General features: G+C 46.8%; 1 protein-coding gene across 1 annotated transcript in view; it reads right to left on the bottom strand.

Annotated features, from left to right (window-relative positions):
- MMP17 (matrix metallopeptidase 17) overlaps window positions 1-21,819 on the bottom strand; it is a 62,646-nt gene that overhangs the window by 12,313 nt on the left and 28,514 nt on the right. Inside the window, exons 2-6 of the mRNA XM_048322900.1 lie at window positions 11,495-11,627; window positions 9,684-9,810; window positions 3,386-3,669; window positions 357-533; window positions 125-224 (exon numbers count right to left, since the gene is read on the bottom strand). Of these exons, the coding sequence (XP_048178857.1) occupies window positions 125-224; window positions 357-533; window positions 3,386-3,669; window positions 9,684-9,810; window positions 11,495-11,627 (821 nt within the window). The remainder of the gene's footprint in view (window positions 1-124; window positions 225-356; window positions 534-3,385; window positions 3,670-9,683; window positions 9,811-11,494; window positions 11,628-21,819) is intronic.

The following is a 21,819-nucleotide window of genomic DNA, read 5'->3' as shown; positions in this document are numbered from 1 at the left end:
CTCAGTGAAATATCCAGAGGTCCAGAGAGAAATACCAAAGCCAGAGTGAACAGGCAAGAGATACTGATGAAGCAGAGCTTCACTACTGCACATCCTTTGCGGGAGAGGAAGGAATTTGACTTACTGGACAGTGGAGCGGTTCTCTGGCAGCTCTGGCAGGATTGGATGGTCATCTGTTTCACTTACTTCAGGCTTGGCTGTGGGGGACACAGATTCCCTGACTCCTGTGTAGAAAAGAAGCAGTAATGGGGTACACCATCCTCCCCACCAACTCCACTCACCCCAGAAAACAGCTATTCCAGTGTGTCCTGCCATGACAGGAACAGGCTATAGCCACGTGAGGGACACAGACTTACCATAGAGTTGCCAGATCCGGACTTTGTCCTCGTAAGGCAGGTCGTACTTCAGAGGATCCCCCACTGGACCTTGGTAGTAGGGTCTCATGATAGACTCTATGGCAGAGATGTGGGTCAAGCCAATGGCATGGCCAAACTCATGGACAGCTACAGCAAATAGGTCCATCCCATGAGTGTCTGGAGATAAGGACAAAATTGAAATAAAAGTCACTAAGTGCTGATAGTAATTGGGGGATTTGGGTGGGCTGCAAGGGTTGTAAGTGGAAGTGTAGGTTTATGTTGGATAAACTGGAAAGAAGAGCTTAGGAATAGGTAAAGTTTGAAAAAGGCATTTTTTTCCAGTCGGAGACTGAAGTGTAGCATATGAAAATGGAACGCAAGCCAGACATCAGCCTACGCCAGCCTGGGTATCACCCTTTTTATTTCCAGATCACTGTTGGCACCTGAGAAAAAGCTGGACAAAGGGCTGAGACAGCAACCACATCACAACCATCTGCTGACAGGCACTGCAGAAGCTGGGCCAGAGCAGTCACTCTCTGCATCTCATGTCTGCTGCAGCTGCTGACACAGCCTTTACGTTGCCCAGAATACCGGATTTCTGCAGCCACCAGCCAGGAGCTCATCACATCCTGCGACAATAAGCCGGGGAGTGCCGGCAGTGCCCGCCTGCCCACGGCGCTCTGCGGGGCTTTCCCTTCCTGGCCTCGCACGCTGCTGCCCTGGCCAAATCCATCCCTTGGCCTTCCTGTATGCACACAAATGCAGGAATGCTCATCTGGTCATCAGCCACCGACCTGCTCTTCTCACTGCTGCCGTGACGTGGGTAGGTGACCATGTCCAGCTTGTTTTTAGAGGATTTATCATCTTCTCCTGTTACACACCTTGTGCTGGCAGGGCTGCAGCTCTTGTGGCTGCTCCCTTGGGCAAACAGTTTGATCGTCACGCGCCACAATGGGCATTAGGGAGACATTGTTGAACATCAATACCTCCTTTGATGACTTTTTTCCTTCAGTCTGGGCTATCTCTGCTATATTCTCTTTCCCCAAATTTCCTTATTTGCAATCCAGCTCCCAGTGCCTCACACCACACCCACATATAGACCCATCTTATCCTCTCCAGAGCCTGAGACACTCATGAAAGGGGTTAATGCTCATTTCCAAACATACATCACTGCTACCAAAACCAAGGAGGAGCTGCTCCCAGGAGCTGTATGGGACTGAGCCTGCTTGGTGCATTCCCACCGCCCAGCTCCCGACAGGCTGGGCCACACATCCGTATAATTTCTGCCCCTCTCTGCTCAGCAATGTCCTGCAGAGCAGTACCAGAGGGTGGCAATGATTATAAGTGTGGTTCTTACAAAGATCATGATGTCAATATTGTAATAAAGAAGCAGTGAGGTTGGAAAGGTCCCTGTGGAGCTCAGGGGATTGTCACATTCCCTGAGAATGGCTGGAGACTAAGAAGATGGCTACTTTTTTGCACAAAATTAACCATGGCTGATCCTGCCCAGTCCTTAGTGCTCCTCACCAGGCTTGAGGTGTTAGAGCAGGGAGATATCTTTTGCTGAGTTTTGCCTTTTCCTTCATGACTGTTATTTGCAGTGTCTGTAACCAGCTGAGATTTTTATAACCTATGCTGTTTTCCCTGGCACTAGGAGAGAACAAGACATATGCTCTCTGACATTTTAATGCCGGACTGACAACCTTGGGGATATTTTTATATCACCTACCAAGTAGTTGTTTTTGAATCAGTAGGAAGAACAAAACAAATAAAAGATGAAGCTCGGATAGCTCAAAGATCTTCAAAATAGAGGGCAGCTTTTCGCTGTCAGGCTCATCCCTCATCCCTTGGTGGTGCTTGGAGGGACACTCCCTGCAGGAATGCTGGCTCTGAGCTCTCTCCTTCACATGAGTTTGTTTCACAATGAGCATTCCTAACCACCAGCTGCAAAACTGACTCCATCACTAACACATCCGCTGTGGCAAGCTGCTGACTGCAGCACTTGCCTCTGCCCTGTACATCTGCAGATCAAAACTGCTGCTTTTTTTTCCCTTCCTGATAACAGCCATCAGTTGGGGCTGCACAGCAGCATGAAGCAAGGAGCAGGTGTAATCCTGAAGGATCAGCCTGTCCAGACCTTTAACTTTTACCTCAAGACCTCCTCCAGCACCCCTGGTGAACACTCCTGCCCACAAACACCCAGGGGGATGGACAGAGGTCAACCAGTGGGCAGGAAGAAGGTATTAGCTTGTTTCAGAGAAGACAATTAGGTTTAACCAAAGTTGTTAGGCTGTGGCAGCAGGATCCCACTAGGAGACTGGCAGAGGAGGTGGCATGACAAGTAAATTAGCAGCTGGTGGCTGCAGAGAGGACGTTCTGTCAAAACATGCCTGACACGAAGGCTGGGGACCTGATCCCCACAGATGATTTTGCAGCTGACGAACACTTGCTTCTGATACTCCCTCTGCTTATTAAAACTCTGCTTTAGATGAGGTGAAAATAAAAAAGAATAGAACTGCAACTTGTAACCATCCTGATGTCAGGTAACAATCAGGAGATGGCAGGAAAAAACTGGGCCTTCTTCCCAGCAGAACACAGAGCCCCTTACCCTAATAGTATACTTTAAAAATAGGAAACTTGGGCATGTGGCAGTGAAGCCACCCAAAACATGCCAAAGGCACAGAATGCAGTCCCCATCCAAGAGCTCCACCAGCCACATACCCAACCCGCAACCTTCCATGTCCCAGAAGAGATGGGGACTGGGGTTGGGCAACAGGGAGCTCTGCAATTGCTGGCAGGATAAGGAGAAACATGGAGATGCCATTGAGACTTCCAGGAGCATAAGTGTGTCCTCAGCACTGCCTGAGCTGATTTTGCTAGCAAGGCTGAGAGAGGAATCAGAAGAAGAAGATGGGATCCTGAAGCCTGGGGTGAAGGTGTGGCAGAGACTAAACCACTCCAGCCACCAGAGAAGAAGAGGGAAATTGTGAGCCCTTGTGTTTGGCTGCAGGTCTCCCACCCTGACCTACCTGATGATCGGAAGGTCCAATATTCGTCATCGTCAAAATGAGTGTCCCCTGCTGTGTGATGGTCTCCAGGGAAGAAAGCATGTGCCACCGTCCCACCAGGCCCGTCGAAGGGATAGCCATCATGGTGATCTGCCTTGGAGAAGTCTATCTGGATGTCAGCATTGTTTCCTGCCACTTCATGGAAATTCAGCGGGGTGATGTCACTCCAGACCTTCAGGGCATAATACATCAGGGCTCGGACAGTGTCGTGGCCCAGGTGGGACTCTTTTGGGAAGGTGCGAACTCTGAAATAAAGAGGGCAAACAAGAGGATGGGTCAGTAGCATGAGAGATCTCCAAGAATCACCCAAACTGGCTCTGCAGGTGCCTGTGCATCAGCACCTCAGTGAGGCCTTCAGAATTTTTTTCATTTTTGGGCTGAGCTGGAATGGAAGAAAAGTCAATGTTTCCTGTATAACCCAACTTTGAAAAAGAATTCCTAATATAATTGATTTGATACAGGAAATGAAAAGACAAAGAAGCAACAAGGCACCTTGGCTTCTAAAGGAGTATATTTAGATAATCTTTCATTGACAATTTTGACAAAAATATACACACTTTCCAAGTAAACATACCGTTGACTGAGTAATTATTGACAAAAGCCAATTCCGATGGATAACTTCTGACCAGCTCTACCCCAGTATTACCCCAGTAATAACAGATACGTTATTTTTTGTGCACCAGCACACCAGCCAAAGTGTTCATGAAATATTCATGGTTTGACAGATTTTTAAAGGCTAAAGCAACAATTATGATCACCTCACTTGCCCTCCCACATAATACAGCTGTGACAGCATCACTTGGTACCGCACCGCTCCCCGTCACCAACGGGCAGCAATGACTTAACTACACTTCAATAGGTAATTACAGGTGTCAGAAGGGGATGTCACAGTACTCAAGCTCTTCCTGAGTAGTGATTTGAGTGCTGAGAGATGCCATGGATCAGAAAAGGGGAGTAGGAATGACTTCGTTGCTGAGGTTGGGAGCTTTTGCTTTCACAAATATTCACGTAAATCCCATGCCCTCAAGAGACAGGCAGCCCAAAGAAGGCACCACCTTCAGGCCAGGGCGAAACTAGTCAGGATTAAATCTAGGATAGTGCAAAAATGGACTTGTGAGAATAAGCAGAAATCTCAGTAACAGTTCCTCTGAAGTGCTTGGGAAGCTCCAGAGATGGTGGGAATGAGTGGGTGAATCAGGCAAAACACATCACAGCCAAATGAGCAAAAATCATTCATAGCTTCGCCTTTGCTATCTTTAAACTCTTTGGTTTGGAAAGAAAAACCTTATTGACTAATCTAAATGACTGAACATACTTATAACCAGATGATTGTGGAGCTTCAAAGAAAACACATTTGTAAAGGAGACAGCACAGAGGTACAAAAAGTATGAGCACAGGATTAGAAAAGACAATTTTTAGGCAATTTTTAATTTATAGAAGAGACTGTGTCTGGATGTAATCCTCCACAGTACAGAGAAAAAGGCCACCTGGATTCCAGATATTCATTAACTATCTGTCTTCATCTTTCATAGCATTCCTCGGGATTTAGGTAAACCCTTTGCTGCTTTAATTTCTACTGAGTAAGTCATTATACGTGTAAATCACACCATGTTTAGTCCAGGAATTATGACCTTTCTCCAAAATCATGGTGCCTAAGGCACAGAGTCACATTTGGGGACACTATCTGCTCTTTCCTCCTCAAGGCCTGCTCACCACATGAGCTGTTTTCCTTTCCTTTTTTTTCCAGCTGTAGAATGAGGATAATAAATCACATCTCCCTTGTACAAGGATGGTGTATAGAAAGCCCTGTCTAAAAAACCAAATATTATTAATATTCCTCCCAACATCTGACTCCAGAAACATTACATTAAGGCAGAAACAGTATCAATACCTATTTTACTTCTTATAAAAAGTCCTGCGTCTCTGAGCTGACCCACATTTTATTAATATGCTGCAGGTGTAGGTGAGAAGTCCCTTATCCTTTATTCATTATCACTGTCATTTTTCAAGAGAATCCCATCAGGGTTTTTCAATGCGGCGTCTGATTTGATTGCTGGAGCTCTGCTAATTGTTTTCAATGAGATTAGGAAAAGACTGTTATGCTGATAGGATGTTTGTTGGCCTTGCATCACCCAATTCCACTGAAAAGGAGGCACATTTCTAACAGCATGCAGATAAATAAGCTTCCTCCTACCTTTATTTATTTAGTAGTAGTAGTAGTAGTAATAGTAGTAGTAGTAATAGTAATAGTAGTAGTAGTAAATGGTGCTTAGCTTCCCAGTGGATGTAAATCCCTTCTGAGACTCCTGTTACAGAGCTTGGATCTTGGGCAAAAGCCTGGTGTGAGTAATTGGAGAGAATGCTCCAGACAGCCTCTGCCAAGCCGGAGGGAGGGTGATGAGGACTGAGCTGCTCAGTTCCCCCAACCACCCCACCGACAATGCCCTAAGCTGTAGGGTCAGTCACATCCCTCTGCAAATCACACTCTGGGACATCCTGAGGAGTCTATCCCCGTGGTGGATGGGGCTGCAGGAGGGAGCATCAGCCATGACACTGGAACTGGCAGTTGCCGAGCTGGATGTGGTGCTGATGGGCACAATCGGATGCCAAGGAGAAAATCTCCCCTCTGCGTTTAGAGCTCAGCCAGGCAGCAGCACTGCCGTGCAGATAAATGAATGCTGACTCTCACACAGTGCTGCCAGTCCTTCATGTGTCCTCTGAGTCACCTCCTTTGCCTGACTCACCCTAACCAGACTTTGTGTCTGGGGTGGTTCATAAGGAGAGACTGGAGAGGACTGATGTGCCTCTGTTTGCCGTTGAGGGGCACCCACACCTATTTTGATTTCTGGGTTGCTTATTGGTTTTTGTCCTCCCAAAGACAAAAGTGGGAGAGTATCAGTGATGGATGAGAAATCAATAGGTCATTAATGAAAGCACTCTTTCACTTTCCCAGCCCTGAAACCACAAGACAAATAAAATAAATGCAGAGAACTACCAAACACAGCAGGCTAAGGACTGCTTGATAAACCCACACTGATTTTTCTCACAAGAGGAGGGAAGAGGGGATAGTTAAAAGGGTGGATGCTTTCTGCCTTGGCAAAGTTGCTTTTCCAGCTGCCCAGAGGCATCCATGGCACAGCAGCCCTGATCCAGTGCTACCCTGGCAGTGCTGCAACATCCCATTCCCAATGTCACAGGAGGAATGCAGTGGGTGCTTGAACCTTCCATCAGCCCTCTCCCAGCACTTAGACTGTCACCCAAAAATGTTCAGTTTTTTCATTCTCCTGTCCTTTATCATGCACAGAATGCCAGTCACCCACAAGCCATTGTGCCTCCACACACCTGCCTGCTCTCTGCTTCAGCTGATTGGGGATTTTCCTATGAGGGTCCCAGTTGCCTGTGACAGGGGCATTACAACAACCCTAAGGCAGCTTGACAACTTGGCCAACTGAAACCCCCAGACATGGGGCACAAGGCAGTCTGGGCTTGGGATGGGAGGTCCCTATGGCAGGATGCCACTGATTGAAGGACAAAGCAGGAAGATCAGGACCGCTGTGGGGATGGGAGTGCGGGACTGAGGGTTGCACACCCTTCCCCTTGACTGCCACCCCTCCGTGCCTGAACACATCCACATCCTGGGCTCAGGCAGTGGCACACCTCCCCTCAGGAGGCGGCTCAGGACACTCACAGCAAGGGTGGGCACTGACTGACAGGTGTCACTGCTCCTCTGCCAGTGGGGTCAGTCTGCACCCGCTCCGGCACCCCATGACCTGAGCATCGCAGTGTCCGAGACTGCAGCTCTGATGAGGTGGCACAAGGGAGTAGTCCTTAACTAAAGACAGATGAAAGCCAGCTCAGTTCAGCACTGAAAGAAAAAAACTGGGAAACTTAAAAAGCTGAGCTTCCAGGCTGCCCCTGCCTCAGGGAGCTCAAAGTGTGCAGAGATGGGTCATGGCCCTGCTTCTGCACTTCCCAGGACTGTGGGGAGACAGCGAGCACTGGGAAGAAATGGAGATGCCATCTATGAACTCCCCCTCTGTGGGGCGTAACCAGAAGCAAGAAAGCAAAATCAGCAAGTGACAAACCAGGCTGCAAACATGAGGAGGAAGTGGCTGCGGGCAGCTCCGGCGCTGATGCCGGCAGAGGGCATCCACAGCACGCCACTCTCTCAGCAGCTGCCTTGGCACCTGGGGAAAATAAAGTAATAACAAAAACAATCCTGTGAAAATAAAATTTCTATGCTGTAATATCCTGGAAACTCTACATGGAGATGAGGCACAGAAGACCATCTATTTCTGATGCTGTAATGGGATGCTACAAGGCTGTACTGTGAGCCGTGCAGGATGCAGCCTGTACTGTTTTGCTCCCTGAGCCCTCCAGTCCCACCAGTTGGTTGTACTCAAAGGTAAAAAGAAGAAACCTGAATGACCTGTATATCTATAAGATTTTGTTTGCCCAAAATTGCCTTTTCAATCAGTGCACGTGCCTATTTCGAGGCCCTCCTTTCCTACAGCTTTGCTTACCTGTTTATCTCAGCCTTGCAATTGTTCACGTTTTCCTTCAACTTTTAAATCCATGTCAGAGTAGCATTTAGTTTTGTTTTCCTCTTTTAAAATCTTCAATCAATGTGTAAAAGGTAAGCGAGTAAAACTTTATGTCTCTGTTGGCCGATTTTCATGGTATTTTCCAAAAAGCCAGTTTAATCTCAAGTGCTAGATGTAAATACTACATTGGAGTTTCTGTAATGCTATAGCCTTCTGCTGGCTACAACCTACAGCTGTAAAATACAGTCTTTTCTTGGACAAAAGCCAAGCTCTTGGAAAGGATCAAAGAATAAAAAGCAGAAATTACTTTGTCAGGAGATGGATTTTTTTTTTTATGCCTTACATATAATATTGTCTCACACCTAAACCCCTTTTTACGGCATCCTTGCTGCAGCATCACAGTTTCCAAAGGGGTGGGAGGCGGGGCATATCCCAGGACTGCACCCATCAGAACAGTCGGACCCCATTTCACCTCCACGTTTCTCTCCAGCCTGGAATTGAGGATACTGTGTCAGCACATCCAAAGTCCTGGTGGCACCTGCAGTGCCAGTCCCCTGACCGTGCTGCCCAGCCACCACACCTGCCCTGCCATGGGATGTCACTCAGGTTTGTCAGGAGCTGCTGGGGTCAGGCTCTGCGCAAGCCATGCCCCTGCACTGGCTCTGGCAGATTCCAGAACACCAGGGTAGGTTTTTTTGTTGCTCCCAAAGGATTGTCTCCTTTCTGAAATGTGAAGTTTATTCCCCTTTCCCCATCGAGTCAGGGCTGGGCAACAGGGAGACAGGCTGAGTTTTTATAATATGGGTCACTTTACGACATGAAGCCATCTATGAACCAAAATTGTTTCTTACTGGAGCTGAATTATGTTTATCTTTTCTCAAAATAAAGTCTCAAAGGAACCTGCGGGAACATAGACCAAATCTCTGCTAAGACCAGTTTCAACATGTGTCGACAGCAACAGCCAAGCTGAGATTTGTTACTGCAGCGGGAAGAGGACTCTCTAGGGGCTATGCCAGGATCAAAGAGAAACTTACTATTAATTAGGAGAACTTTCCATAAGATCCATGTGTGTTTTCAGGACAGTAGAAGCACCTCATGCTGCACACTGCTCTTAGAGGAACAATCACGGCAGCACATGGTATTTGAGGGAGCACAAATCTTGGTGGGACATGGATCAGTATGCTTGCCAACCCTGACCTGCAGCATGTTTCTGAAAGCTGGACCTGAACTTCTGTGTGTCACAGGTGCAGAGGGACCCACATGTGTCACTGCCTGACACTGAGGGAAAAATACTCCCCTGTGGCAGAGATAAGGAGAAAAAAAGTGACTTTATTTCCCAGAAAATGCTCCTACCCTTGGACTCAGGTGGGGCAAGAGAAGAAGCTCCAGGCTTGGCAGCTGCTTGAGACAGCACAGAGTCCTAATGAACTCAAGAAAAAGGATGGTCTAAGAACCATTGCAACCCATAAAAAAGCTCCCACCTAATTCACTAGCCAAATCTGCACTGTTCCCAGGCATTGCCAAGTGGGTCCAAGAAGTCACTGCTGAGACTGTCAAGAGAAGAGTTAAAATAAATAGTCTGTGGGGTCCTGGGAGCACAGAGGGACACGTTTTAACCATCACCCTGAAACTCATCTCAAAGCAGTATTTAACAAAGGTGTCTGTGGAATTGGTCTTTTGCTGCAAGATTTCAGCAGGGATAGATGAATTCCTACCTCCAGGACAAATTCCTTTTGCTCCACTTGGTGACAGCCTGGGCAAATCGCTTCCTCCTGGTCTCTGCAATGCTGAGGTCGGGCAGAGAGCAGCGAGGGGTCTTCATCAGCTCCAGGGTGGCTTCATCTAGGGTTAGAGAAAAAACAAGAAATCACGGGAATGGTGGGTTAAGAAATCCCAGGGGGACAAAGAGATGGGAAATGAAGTGCTAAGAATGTACTAGAAGGGCAAAAGTCCATACTCAGGAGCCCATTGGGGCATGGCACCAGTCCCAGCATGTCGTGGTGACACCCACAGAACACTGAGCCCCCTACGTCTCACTGCTGCTCCAAGCACTGGGCAGCAATTCCTACTGGAAGCCTACCTGTGGCCAGCTCTGATTATATTTTAAAACATATTTTTTTAAATATTCAGTTTGGTTCTCTATTGATGAATTTCCCAGTATTCCTCTGGCAAGGAGAAGCATTCACATGTAAAAAAACTCCATCTCTGTTCAGCTAGATCATTTGAAAAATGTCTATATTCCTTCTTATTAATTTTTAAAAACTAATGAAAGCTTCAAGTGTCTATTCTCACCAGCTGAAATGCAGAAAGGTTGTTTCATTCACTCATTTCCCTGCTGACTTTACCTCTTGAACTCTGTTTTCATGAACAAACCCACATCTATGACCTGTCCAGGGCAGCCATCCCTCCCCCCAGCCCATTTCAAACACCCCCTCCGAAAATGCAATTTGAAAGGCCACCCCTGTTCCTGGGTCTCCTGCAGCTCGTGATGCAGTGGAAGAGAAATAATTGCATGTGCTCAATTGAGACCAGAGAAAGGAAGTCCCGGTGTTAGGATGCAGCCACAGCTCTGGGGGACCAGCAGAGGGACGCTGGGGTGTTGGGATGGATGGAGACCACCTGCTAATTAGCTGCTTCTCCTTAATTGTGCCCCGAGCAGCGGAAGCTCAATGGCCCCGTGGCGGGAGGGTCATGGAGGGGAGGAGAGCAGAGAGGTGCCCTCCTGCAGGCCAGGATAATGGTGGCTTTCTCCTTCCCTCAATGAAGGCATTTAGAGGAATGACCCCAGCCATGCTGGTGAACTCGTGCTGCTTCAGCCTGCCCTTGGACTGCTCCCTCCCAGGCAGATGTGCCCACCACACAGATGCCACTCCCTGCCCCTGCCGCCCAACGGAGCTGCTGGAGCAGATGATGGGCTCCCGGCTGGCTGGGCATGACTGGGGAGTACCTGGAGCTGCTGTGGCTCAGTGAGATCCCAGGAGAGCCCCAAAAAATGCACTGTGGGCAGGAGCAAACAGGGTTGGGGTGATACAACACCATCCTTCGCCCTTCCCAGCCTGTGCCCCAGCAGCAAAAAACCCAAAATATCTACGTATACAAATCGAGAGGCTTAATCAGGATTTTTGTTCAATTCAATTTGATGGTGCACGTAAGGCTTTGAACAGGACAACTTTCTCCCCCTTTTTTTCCCCTTGTCTTTTTTACGCTTTTTGTTGGTTTACTTATTTTTGGAACACACCAAGAGCTATTTTAAGCACACTGAGAACCCCAAGGGTTTGTGGGTCTGTTGAAATAATTGCTTGCCTCAGGTTCTTGAAACCACAAGGCAACAGAGCACCTGAGCCATGTAATTACTCTTACAGCTGCAAACTGGGCTGTATGCTCCACCCACGTGAGCTTCTCCTGGAGCTTTTGCTGATGCTGCTCCAGAACACAATTACAAGTCCCTTTTCCCCCGCGGACCTGCAAGAAGCCATATCCCTGCCTCGCTCTGCACCAAGGAGAGGAGGGGTCATCAGCCACTGACCTAGGACTCCTGTGGCCTCAAGCCCTCCGAACCTCTGCATGGCAGTGATGGCCTTGGTGAGCTCCTCCTGCGTCTGCAGCTGCCCTGTGACAGGGTCCGGAGGAGGCAGATACCCAAATTTTGTCAGCCAGTCCTGTGAAACAAGGCGAGGGGGAAATGAGAAGAGAAAAGGAAGGAAATACAGACACAGGGAAAGACGCTCTGAAGGTCCTCTTCCTTCAGTGCACCCTGATGGTTTGAGGGCGTTAGCTTAATTAGCTGCTTCTCCTTAATTGTGCCCCGAGCAGCGGAAGCTCGATGGCCCTGTGGCAAGATGGTCATGGAGGGGAGGAGAGCAGAGAGGTGCCCTCCTTCAGGCAGGAGTCTTTTCCCACTTAAATGATTCTGTTGGAGTGGCTTGTTTTACCTTGACCTTCACAACACCAAGATTTTGTTTGGAAATACACTCAACCATGAAGTCTCCAAGCCCCCTTTGAATCACACAGTCATCCAAGACTTGATGCAGATGACCTCAGCATTGACACAAAAATGAGCCCCCCTCTCCAGCATTTCCACGCTCCCTGGTTTAATAATCTTCCTGCCAGTTGCCCTAAAGTATTTAGAGCCAGGTGTGGGTCTCTCTACCACCAGAAAGCAGCAGGGAGCTGTGGAACCCCTGGACATCCCTCTTTCCCAAAGCCTAGGCAGGCACAGCCATGTGCAAGTGATCCCCTTGCCACAGGTGTCTCATTAAACCCAAACCCACTGTTTGATAGGAATTTGCCTCTCAAAGGACAATGTATTTTTATGAAGACTTTTCTCTTTCTCTCTTCAGGCTAAAATGGATAGGAAAAAAAAGCCATCAATATCCTTCTTAAAACTGCTTTTTAAATGTCTCGTGAATTATCTTTCTAAATCCTTTCTTACCTTCCCTCTCTCTCCCTCCCTTCCCTTAGCAGAAGGATGAGCAAGGAATAATAATACCGCACGCAGGGAGTGCCATAAATGACTACTCTCTATTTTCTTTATCTGTATCAAACATTGATCTGTTGAGCCTCTTGAAGACTGATATTGATCCAGACTTCCACTGCAGTCAATACGCCACAAATTTATGGTAGCCAGATTAGTGCCAGAAGTCAGTAGCTGCTTATCGCTACATTCTGAATGTCTCATAGCTTGGTGTCACCTGCAGCTGCCACCCTGAATGCCACAGCACCTCCAGCCTCCTCTCTGCAAAGTGCAATTAAACAGGTTCACACTTACAGAGCTTTATGACAGATATCCCCAGGCTTGGTGTGACTCTCCATTGGGGAGCATGGCCTGCTGTGCTGTATTTCTCAACAGCAATTCACTTCCCTGCCCACCCTCCTTCACAGTTGCCTTATTTCAGTGGAATGGTGTTCTCAGGAAACAGCTTATCTGGCCATTTCTTGTCGCTTAATGCAGCTCCATTAGCCACCACCTTGCTGGGAATGTGTGAGGATCATCACAACCCTTCCTTGTCATCGAGCTGCTGGCCAGGCCCAGCGCTGTCCCCTCTTTTCCCTGCTACTTTTTGTCCCTTTGCATAGCCAAGTCATTTGTGACAGAAATTAGAGATACGATTCGTCTTTGATTCTTTGTGAGAAATTGGCTGTGACACGGAGGTCAGCAGCTGGTCCATCAATTGCTGAGGACAGTGGAGTTTAATCTGGTTTCTTCCATGGAGACAGTGTCATTTAGCCTTTAATGACAGTGGAGACACTGCCACACCGGAGACAGACACAACTCGCCTGTCCTTGGGAGCTCCTGGGGGTGGAGGCAGCAGCAAAAGGCTGGGGAAAGCAACAGCACAGGGATATCCAACAGAGGTTGTGCAGGTCCTCTTTCCTTCCTAACCCCAAGGGACAGAGAAAGCACAAACACAAATGGACACCCCAAAGCAAGTCAGGGGCTCTCTACATGAAAGATGGAATAAGTGGACAGAGATTGCAAATCCTTCGCCTGATCTACCTTGCAAGCACCAATTTCCCTGCAAGTGGTTTTTCATCTAGACCATCAAGATTATCCTGCTTTACTCAGATCCTCCTCAGTTTTATAGACCTCTGTGAGACTGCTCTCATTCAGCTCTTTTCCAGTGCAGGGGTTCTGGCTGGTTTCCTCTCTCCTTGTAAGCAAAGCTGATTCGTAACACTGAACTTTAGCATTCCACCTTTGCTTTGGCAGAAAATTTCATGAGGGAAACCGAAGCTGGCATGGAGATGAGAAAGAACAGCAGAAATTGTCTGGCTAATTATCTGTCTGCCCCATGAAAGCTTCTCAAGTATTTTCTTGTCCTTAATAATGACAAAGGCTAAACTTACATACTTCCATAAATAAGAATATGAAAACATTTTCCATTGAGATAACTTCAACACATCCTCTTCTTATTTCCACTGTGATAAACATAGCTCTTTCTTTTGCCAACTCTCATTAGCTTAAAATGTTTAAATGAAATAGGGATTTCATCTGAATGCTGAAATGGGGATTTCATCTGAAAGTTCTATGAACATATTTCTTGCCTGAGCTGGCACGATAAAAACTTTTCCTTAAAAGTGTACTGTGCTAAATGAATTCACCTAATCCCATGAGAAAATTCAGCCTTACCAACTATTTCAAAAGTTTAAAAATTGCTTTATCAAAAAAAATCAGATGAAGCCAATGTCTGACCATATTCCAGCGCCGAGAGGGGCTGGGAATAAGTGGGGCTGCACTACATGACTCATGCCATGCCCCAGGGTAGGTACCTAGGTCTGGGGCTCACATGATCCCAGCTCCATTTTTGTGGGAATCACCACCATCAAAGATGGGTCTGGGAGCGAAGTCCAGAATGAATCTTCTGATCCGGCTCCACCACCGAGCAATACAGAATGAAAGGCTCCGCATTGGCTCAGGTCCAGGAAAAAAAAGAAATAAAAAAGCAAGAAGAAAGAACTGCATGCCTGGCAGAAAGGTCCAAAACCACCCATCCATCTGCCCCTCCTCTCTGCCAGATAAACACAGCTGCCAGCAAGGGCTCCCGTGCTGCTCAGCGCAGAGCAGCAGCACACACATTGCCTACAAACCACAGATGGGATATTTATGGATAAAACACTGTCCCTTCTGGGGGCTGGAGGGCCTCCTTGCCCTATTCTGGATGGTGGGACTTGCACCATGTCCTCAGCAGTGGGCAAAAGCCATGGCAACATTCAACTCTCAGGACAGTGGTTCTAGAAAAAGTTAAAAAAAAAAAAAAAAAAAGGAATTTTTTCATTTTCCCCTGCCTCTACAATCTTCAAATGATTTCATTTTACCATCCTACCATGGGCGGTACCCAACAAAAGATTTACAAAGTCTTAAACCGACTCCAAAGCACAATCTGCCTTTGCAAAGGTATCCTATGTTAGCAGTGCCACAGCGTCGTTCCTTCACGGAGCAGCTCCACACGTGTTTGGAGACAAATTACTCACTTGGCTGGCTAAAAATAAACTGTATTTTTTTTTCTTATCTAGGTTCCCATCTGTAATGGGGAAAAGCCCGCTTCTTGCCTTAAAAAAAAATGTTTAACAGAATCCAAAACTACACATTTTTTTCACTTTTATTTTTCCATTTGGAGAAGCACAAAGTTAAGAAAAATGGTAATGCGGTCCTCCCCTCTGCAAACAAGCTCTGCTTCAATTTTGGACTTTGTTTTGCTCCTAAAGCCACTTGAATGGAATACCAGGGAGCTGCCAGGGACTGGAGCTTTCCAGGGTCAAGCAATCACCCAGAGCAAAGTGTTGGGTCCAGCAGTAGTGAGGCCTCTGGTATTATTTATATATTATTTATGCAGAGACAATCTTCAGATTAAAAACGGCAATTTAATTTCTTTCATCTCTCCACTTCCTTTGTATCAATATCCTTTTGTCCTAGAACCTACTTACCTGCTTTATTTTAAAATAGATGGTAGATATTGCCCCTCTTTTATGGAAGATTTATGAGCTCTGTAGGTCTGCTTTTACAAATATTAATATTATATAAGATGATGGGCTTATTCAACCACCACAGGCAAAGGAAAGAATCAGTCAGCAAGTTTTCTTCCTGATGACTTCTTTTTAAGGGTGGTAGGCTGGCGTTTACAAGAAGACAAACTACTTCAGGATAACAATGAGAGGATAAACAGCAAAACAGAAATCAGGATAAGCAGAAAAATTCTACTCAAGTGGGGTCCACACTTCTGCCTACTCTTGTAGTATTAAAATTACTATCTTTCTAAAGCTTAATCTTGAACAATCAGGACGTTTTTCTTTTTCTCTTGGGGAAAAACAGCCTTAATCCTGTAGAGGTCATAACATTCCCTTTGCTCAGGGATGGAGATTGTTATCCTCAATGTACCCAGCCTGTTGCCAAGCCAAGAGAAGAGCAGAGCTTTACCACAGTCACTGGCTCCTTGGCAGACTCGTGGATCTGACCCTGAGCTTTGCACCACTATGCCAGACTGTCTCCATCCCCATCACATCAAAGCTGAACGAAGAAACTGGAGTTAAATTAAAGACACTGCTGGCATGGGTACAGGCAGCACCCCCAGTGCTCTGCCTGAGGGTGTTGGTGGTGACACCCCTGGGTTCCTCTCCCTGCTCCATGTCATGGCCACCAACATTGCTCCAGACACCTCTTTGCAGCCAGTGACTAACATACCTCTAGAGACGATTTGGATGTGCAACACGCACTGAGAGGATCCTACTATGTCACAGTTTCCAAATCTTTGGGGCAGTCCAAGGCTTGAGCAGAAGCAAGTTGTTTTCCATTGAAAAGATTCCTCTTATTAATATTCTTTGAAAAGCTTTATCAGACTGCACCTTTTCTCATTAATCAAGTGACGTATTGGTTTTATTCATTTTAAAAGGGCGGTGTCATGGCTGCGAGGTTAAACCCTTACCCTGACCTGAACCTGGCCCTTGGCTTTCTGGCAGGGGCACCCCGGTCCCTCTCCACCGTGGCCCATGCCCGGGACTGCAGCAGGAGCACAAACCACCCCACCACTCTCCTCCATGGCTCATCTCCTGTCTTCCATGCTGGGTAACCACAGAGAAACAGGCTTTGTTTTGGTGGGGTTGCCCAGGGGCGAGAGGATCTTGAAAGCTCCCTTTCCTGCCAAAAGTCCCATTATACCGTGGGTGCAGCCATGCTTCACACATGCTGGGGAAGAAAATCCAAACACACTATTCAACAAAATTAATGACCCAGATTACTAAAATAAAGCTAAAACTCAAACATCCGGAACTAATTTCCAAATTACACTTTGCTTTATCTCTGCAGTTACCATTAAATAGGGTGGAAGCTTTTAAAATAATAATAATTTTAAAAAATCACCAACACTACAAGCTAGATTAAAGGAAATTGCTTTGAGCTGTTTGAGGTTTTCTTCCAAGTTATCGAAGGTTTATAGTATTACAATTTTTACAGTCATTTTCCTGAGATCAAAAGACCCCAGGAACAACACCCGTTAATTAGAGCAACACATATGGTGCTGCAATACTCGGAGGAGCATGTTCCTGCAATGGAACGGCCTCCGGGCCCCACAGAGCCAGCACTTCCCTTCCAAAGGTTGCCACGCACCTCTCTAATGTGCTATCGCATGCACGCAATCAGCTGATTAATTCATTAGGAGAAAAAATTGCAGTTTGGATTACAACCAGAATTTTGGCTGATGCCACTGCTGAACTGCAGGACCAGTTTCATTAGCTGCCGTCAGAGGAGTTGCTTGAATCCAAACAGCTCTTTAATTTGAGCAAACGCTGTGCACAGAATCCAGGGCGGAAGTTAATGCAGCTGCTAATGACTTCTTCTCCCTACTCCTTGCTTTAAATGTTCCATTAGTGGAACAGCCAGCAACTGGATGCTAACTTGGCTGCCTGCGGGTCCTGTCAGATGTGGTCGGGTCTAGCAAAAAACCTCAAATGTTCATTTGAACAGCTCTGCTCGCATCACCACTCTCCTGGTTGTTGGGGGGGGAGGACGTCCTTCGCCAGGCAAGCTGGGCACAGAGGAGGGCTGTGGTGATTTGGAGACAAGCTTCATCCACTCTGCAAGAGATGTTATACAAGGTGTAAGCATCTCTTTGGTTGGATGGATACCGTTCCCAGAGCCTTCCCAGAAACACAGACTTAATCAATAGATGTTGTAGAAGCAGAAGGAAATTCTCTGCAGACCACAGAATCAACCCCTTTGAACTGAAGATCAAAGAACCAATTCGCACCCATAGAAGGCAGCAGAGCAGCGCAGCACAGCACAGTGTTTACTACAGATGGCTTAGATTTCTTTCCAGAGTACCAAAGAGTGACAAAACATATAAACAAGGTACAGTTTATTCTGCATTTTCGACATAAATGTGTGTTTTTCTTGGTGGAGATTTAATACACCAGGGTTTTAGGGAGTCCTTCAATCACTGGATGTTTTCCAGAACATCCTAAAAATTTGCACTCGAAGTCAATGAACAATGCAAAAAAAAAAAAAAAAAAATCCGTGTGTAATTGAAATTCCACATGAACATCTAATAGCAGTTTCAAGAGTAATATTTTTTTGTTTTTAAATCAATCCTAGTTTTGCACTATGCTGCCTGTCATGGTGAAGCATCCTTGGCCAGCATTGAGTTATCTAAGAAGGAAAATAAGAAATGCCGGGTGTATAATGGTCTGTTGAACTGTGATGGGAAGTCAGGTAAATGACCAAATTAGCATCCTTTTATCTTGCTACAGAAATAGCTCTAAACCACGTAACTCATGTCTGGGTTTATGAAAATAGCCCTGCTACATTGTGCAGGTGCAGTTGGAGGCTGCCTGTGGCAGGCACAGGAGGCTCTCACCTAGCAGAGGCACATCTTGGTGACAGATGCCTGCAGACAGATCCTGTGCTGAACAGCAACCTTGGGACCTTGGCTCTCCCTGCGTACCCTAAGCACCACTCACTACAAAGGAAAATGCCAGAACTTGCATGGAAAATAAAACCACAATGATTTCTAGTCCTCTGGTGGGCCCAGAGGCCAGTAACATCACTGGAGGGGAGCTAAACTACCCCAGTGCTCAATTCCATTGAGAAGCACAATAAGTAACTACCATTGCAACATACGGCTCATAAATACTGGCATCAGTTTGGATGTGCTTTCAAACCCACTTTAGAGCGTCTGTGCTGCTGGTACCCAGGCTGTGCCTGGCTTTGCATCCTTCAGTGTGGTAGCTGTTGGGTTAATTCACAGGCTTGCTCCAGCTTCATTTACACAGGATGAACCATGGGTATGGTCTTGATTGACGAATCCAGGTAGGATGGACAGTGGCTAAGCACAGTAGAGGAAAACTCATCTCCAGCATAAGAGATGGAGCAACAGGAATCCACAAGAACTGTTAGTCACCACTCTTGAAGCAGCTGCAGATGATGATCTGTGATGTTCGCAGCTCACACAAAACCCCAGGACCCCAGGCAGTTCTGGATGCTGGCTCCTCCTGTGCTGGAGACCAGCAAGCCAGCATGTGCCCAGACCCGGGAAATCCTTTCCCCTGGCATCCCGCTTTCTCTACCAGCATTGCCCACTGTTGTGCTCTGAGCAGGTATGACAGGATCAAATCTAACCTCATATCTGCTGTGACAGGGCTAAATTAAATGTTACCAGATACAGTTCTGACAGCATTTGTAAGCTCACAACTCCTCTCCCTACGTGCCCAGCTGCAATCCACATGTAACCAAGGGAGAGGTTTGCCTGCTTGACACAGCACAAGAAATCACAGTGAGTGCCTCATCCATGAAATCACATCCTCTCTGTATGAAGTGAAAGCCAAGACTTTGTAAATTCAGGGTTTTCTGGGCACAGGACAGGACTACCCCCGGTTTCCTGGAGAATTTTGTACAAGGGTCATCAGAGTCCAAATCTGCCTGGAGGCTGCTGTGAGCAGAGCCAGCTGGGCAGCGCTCCTCAGAAAACATCTGCTGGAGATGGACTGAGGGAACAGAACGTGCCTTGACCTTCTTCTCCCCACGCTCCTCCACCCTGTCCCATCCATACAGCAGGGAGGGCAGGAGCTGTGGCTCATGTCCAAGGGAATTCCAGCATCAGGAGGCTCCCTGAGCCCTCTCAGTCACTGGAGTGAGGACACCTGCCCTGCGTGCAGTGGGGAGGCTCTGTCAGCACACAGATGTTTGGGTTTTTACTTAAAATCTCCAAACCTCCCAAGTATCTGACATAGGGCTATTGACATCACCCAAACAGACTGTGTAGAGAATTTCCAACCACTCCTATCTTCCTGCTGGACTGAGACCAAGATGAGCAAGAGAATGATGAATTCTTTTAAAAGAAGTACAAATTGTGCTTTACCAAACTGAGAATACATGTGGAGGTTCTCCTAAGAGGTGGCATGAGAGGTTCTGATTTTGCTTAATGAGTTTAATGAGCCCGCCCATCTCATCAGACCTGAACAACACACAGCTCACAGTACGTAGGGAAAGTGAATGTCACACGGAGGGCACAATGCAGTTAAATCTATACTCTCCCAGTCTCACAGAGATGAGCTCCTACTCCTTCAGTTTCAGTCATTAAACAAAGCCAATCCGGCAGCAAACTGAACAGACTACTATAAATCAAAACAAATCCTTGCTAACTCCATTTACCAGATCCTTTGTTAGGACAGTGTCTTCTCCAGGATGGACTTCAGACCTGTCTCCTTGCAGTATGACCAGGAGCACCAGACCTTGGCCTGTTCACACCCTTGTTCAGAGCTCTCAGCCTCCATCCCAGCCTTTAGAGTTTAACCTCCAGCACGGCTTAACTGATTCCCCATTTACAGGGGCTTGGTAGCCTAGCCCAAGATAACCTCAGGGCACAGGCTGCCTGTTTAAATAAGTTTGCAGCATGGCTCTATATCCCTTTCAAGAGACTGTAGAAATTCTCCAGTCCTCAAATTCAAATGCTGTTATCACCATGCTCAGTCCTAGGACTGGTCCAAGGACTAGTAACAGCAGCTGCAGTCCCTGTATCTACCTCAGAGGCTTTTAGGTCAGGATTTAGCTGCATCTTCCCATTTAGTTTTTAGCAATTAAAATATTGTGATGTTGAGAAATCCATAAATCAGAAGCTGTGCTGGCATGTGAAATAGAGCATCCATTTGGGAGAGAATTAAGCTCTACTTATGTCTCCTGTCCCCAGATCTATGTGACTACAGGAACAACACATTTACTTTCTGGCTGGCTTTGTTGCTTTCCCCAGTCTCTTTAAAGCAGTGGTATTACAATGAGCTTTTCTTGTTGACAGGTTCTTTCTATTAGCTGTACAAATGCCTCAAACAATTATTGATGCTGTGGGCAACTGGTGAACAGAACAAAAAGGAGCCTTCTGGCTTCACAAGCAAGGCTATTAAACCAGAGGAAGCAATAATATCACAATTCTCAGGTGACCAGCCCTCAGGTGAAAATACCAGGAACTCTGCAGAAGTACTTCAGGAGCACCCCACAGGCTGCATGAGCTGGAAGAAATTACCCACAGATAAAGAGCCCTGCATCACCGGGGTGCATTGGACTGTTTGCAAAACATGACCAAAAAAAAAATCTTTAATTATTAAAACAAACTAACTGAAATGAATAATTTAACCTGTTATGACCAGTCCAGAGCATTTTCCTGTGTCTACCAGATGACTCTGCTTTCAGTGAGAACCCGTGTTAATCATAAGCCGGGACCAAAGCAGCTTTGCAGAAAACAACCAGAACAGAGCAGAGACCGAACAAACCCTCCGATTACACTTCTCCCCAGAGAGATTCAAATTGTACAGTGCCTGACTTTGGCAAATGAGATGAACCATTCAACATAGAACTTGCTTCTACCAGCACTTCCCTTGCCCCAAATGTTAATTTAAGGAATAACAAATCTGCCCATCAGTAAACAGTGTTATTTTTTTAGATATTACAAGTCACGCCGAATTATGAAGCACCAGTCGTGTATGTACCAGACCACCATAGCTGGGCAAACAGCAACAGCCACTCCCACACGAGAGTGAGAGCCCCTCTCCTCACCAAGGACCTGGGAATCCCTCTAGCCGTATAAGTCTCAGTGAATGCTGGGACCCTCGGCCACTCAGTGGCCTCACACCTGTGGCTCAGCCCCTCCCAGCTGCCTCCAGGCTGTATCCTGGGCCAGTTTTGCACAGCTCCATCCCTTTTGGCTGCTATTCCCACACTACCTGTCCCTGGGATGTGGGCACTCTGTGGATGGAAGGATGAGAGGACCGTTAAGTCCTACCCACATAGTTCAGAAAGAAACTAGATCTAAACCCCACATCCCATCTGCAGTAATGAGAACTTCTATCTGCCCAGGACTCATCATGGGGTGG

Source organism: Corvus hawaiiensis, chromosome 18 (assembly GCF_020740725.1).
Source record: "Corvus hawaiiensis isolate bCorHaw1 chromosome 18, bCorHaw1.pri.cur, whole genome shotgun sequence".
NCBI lineage: Eukaryota > Metazoa > Chordata > Aves > Passeriformes > Corvidae > Corvus > Corvus hawaiiensis.
The sequence above is the reverse complement of the archived record's forward strand: the minus strand, read 5'-3'. Positions and strand labels throughout refer to the sequence as shown.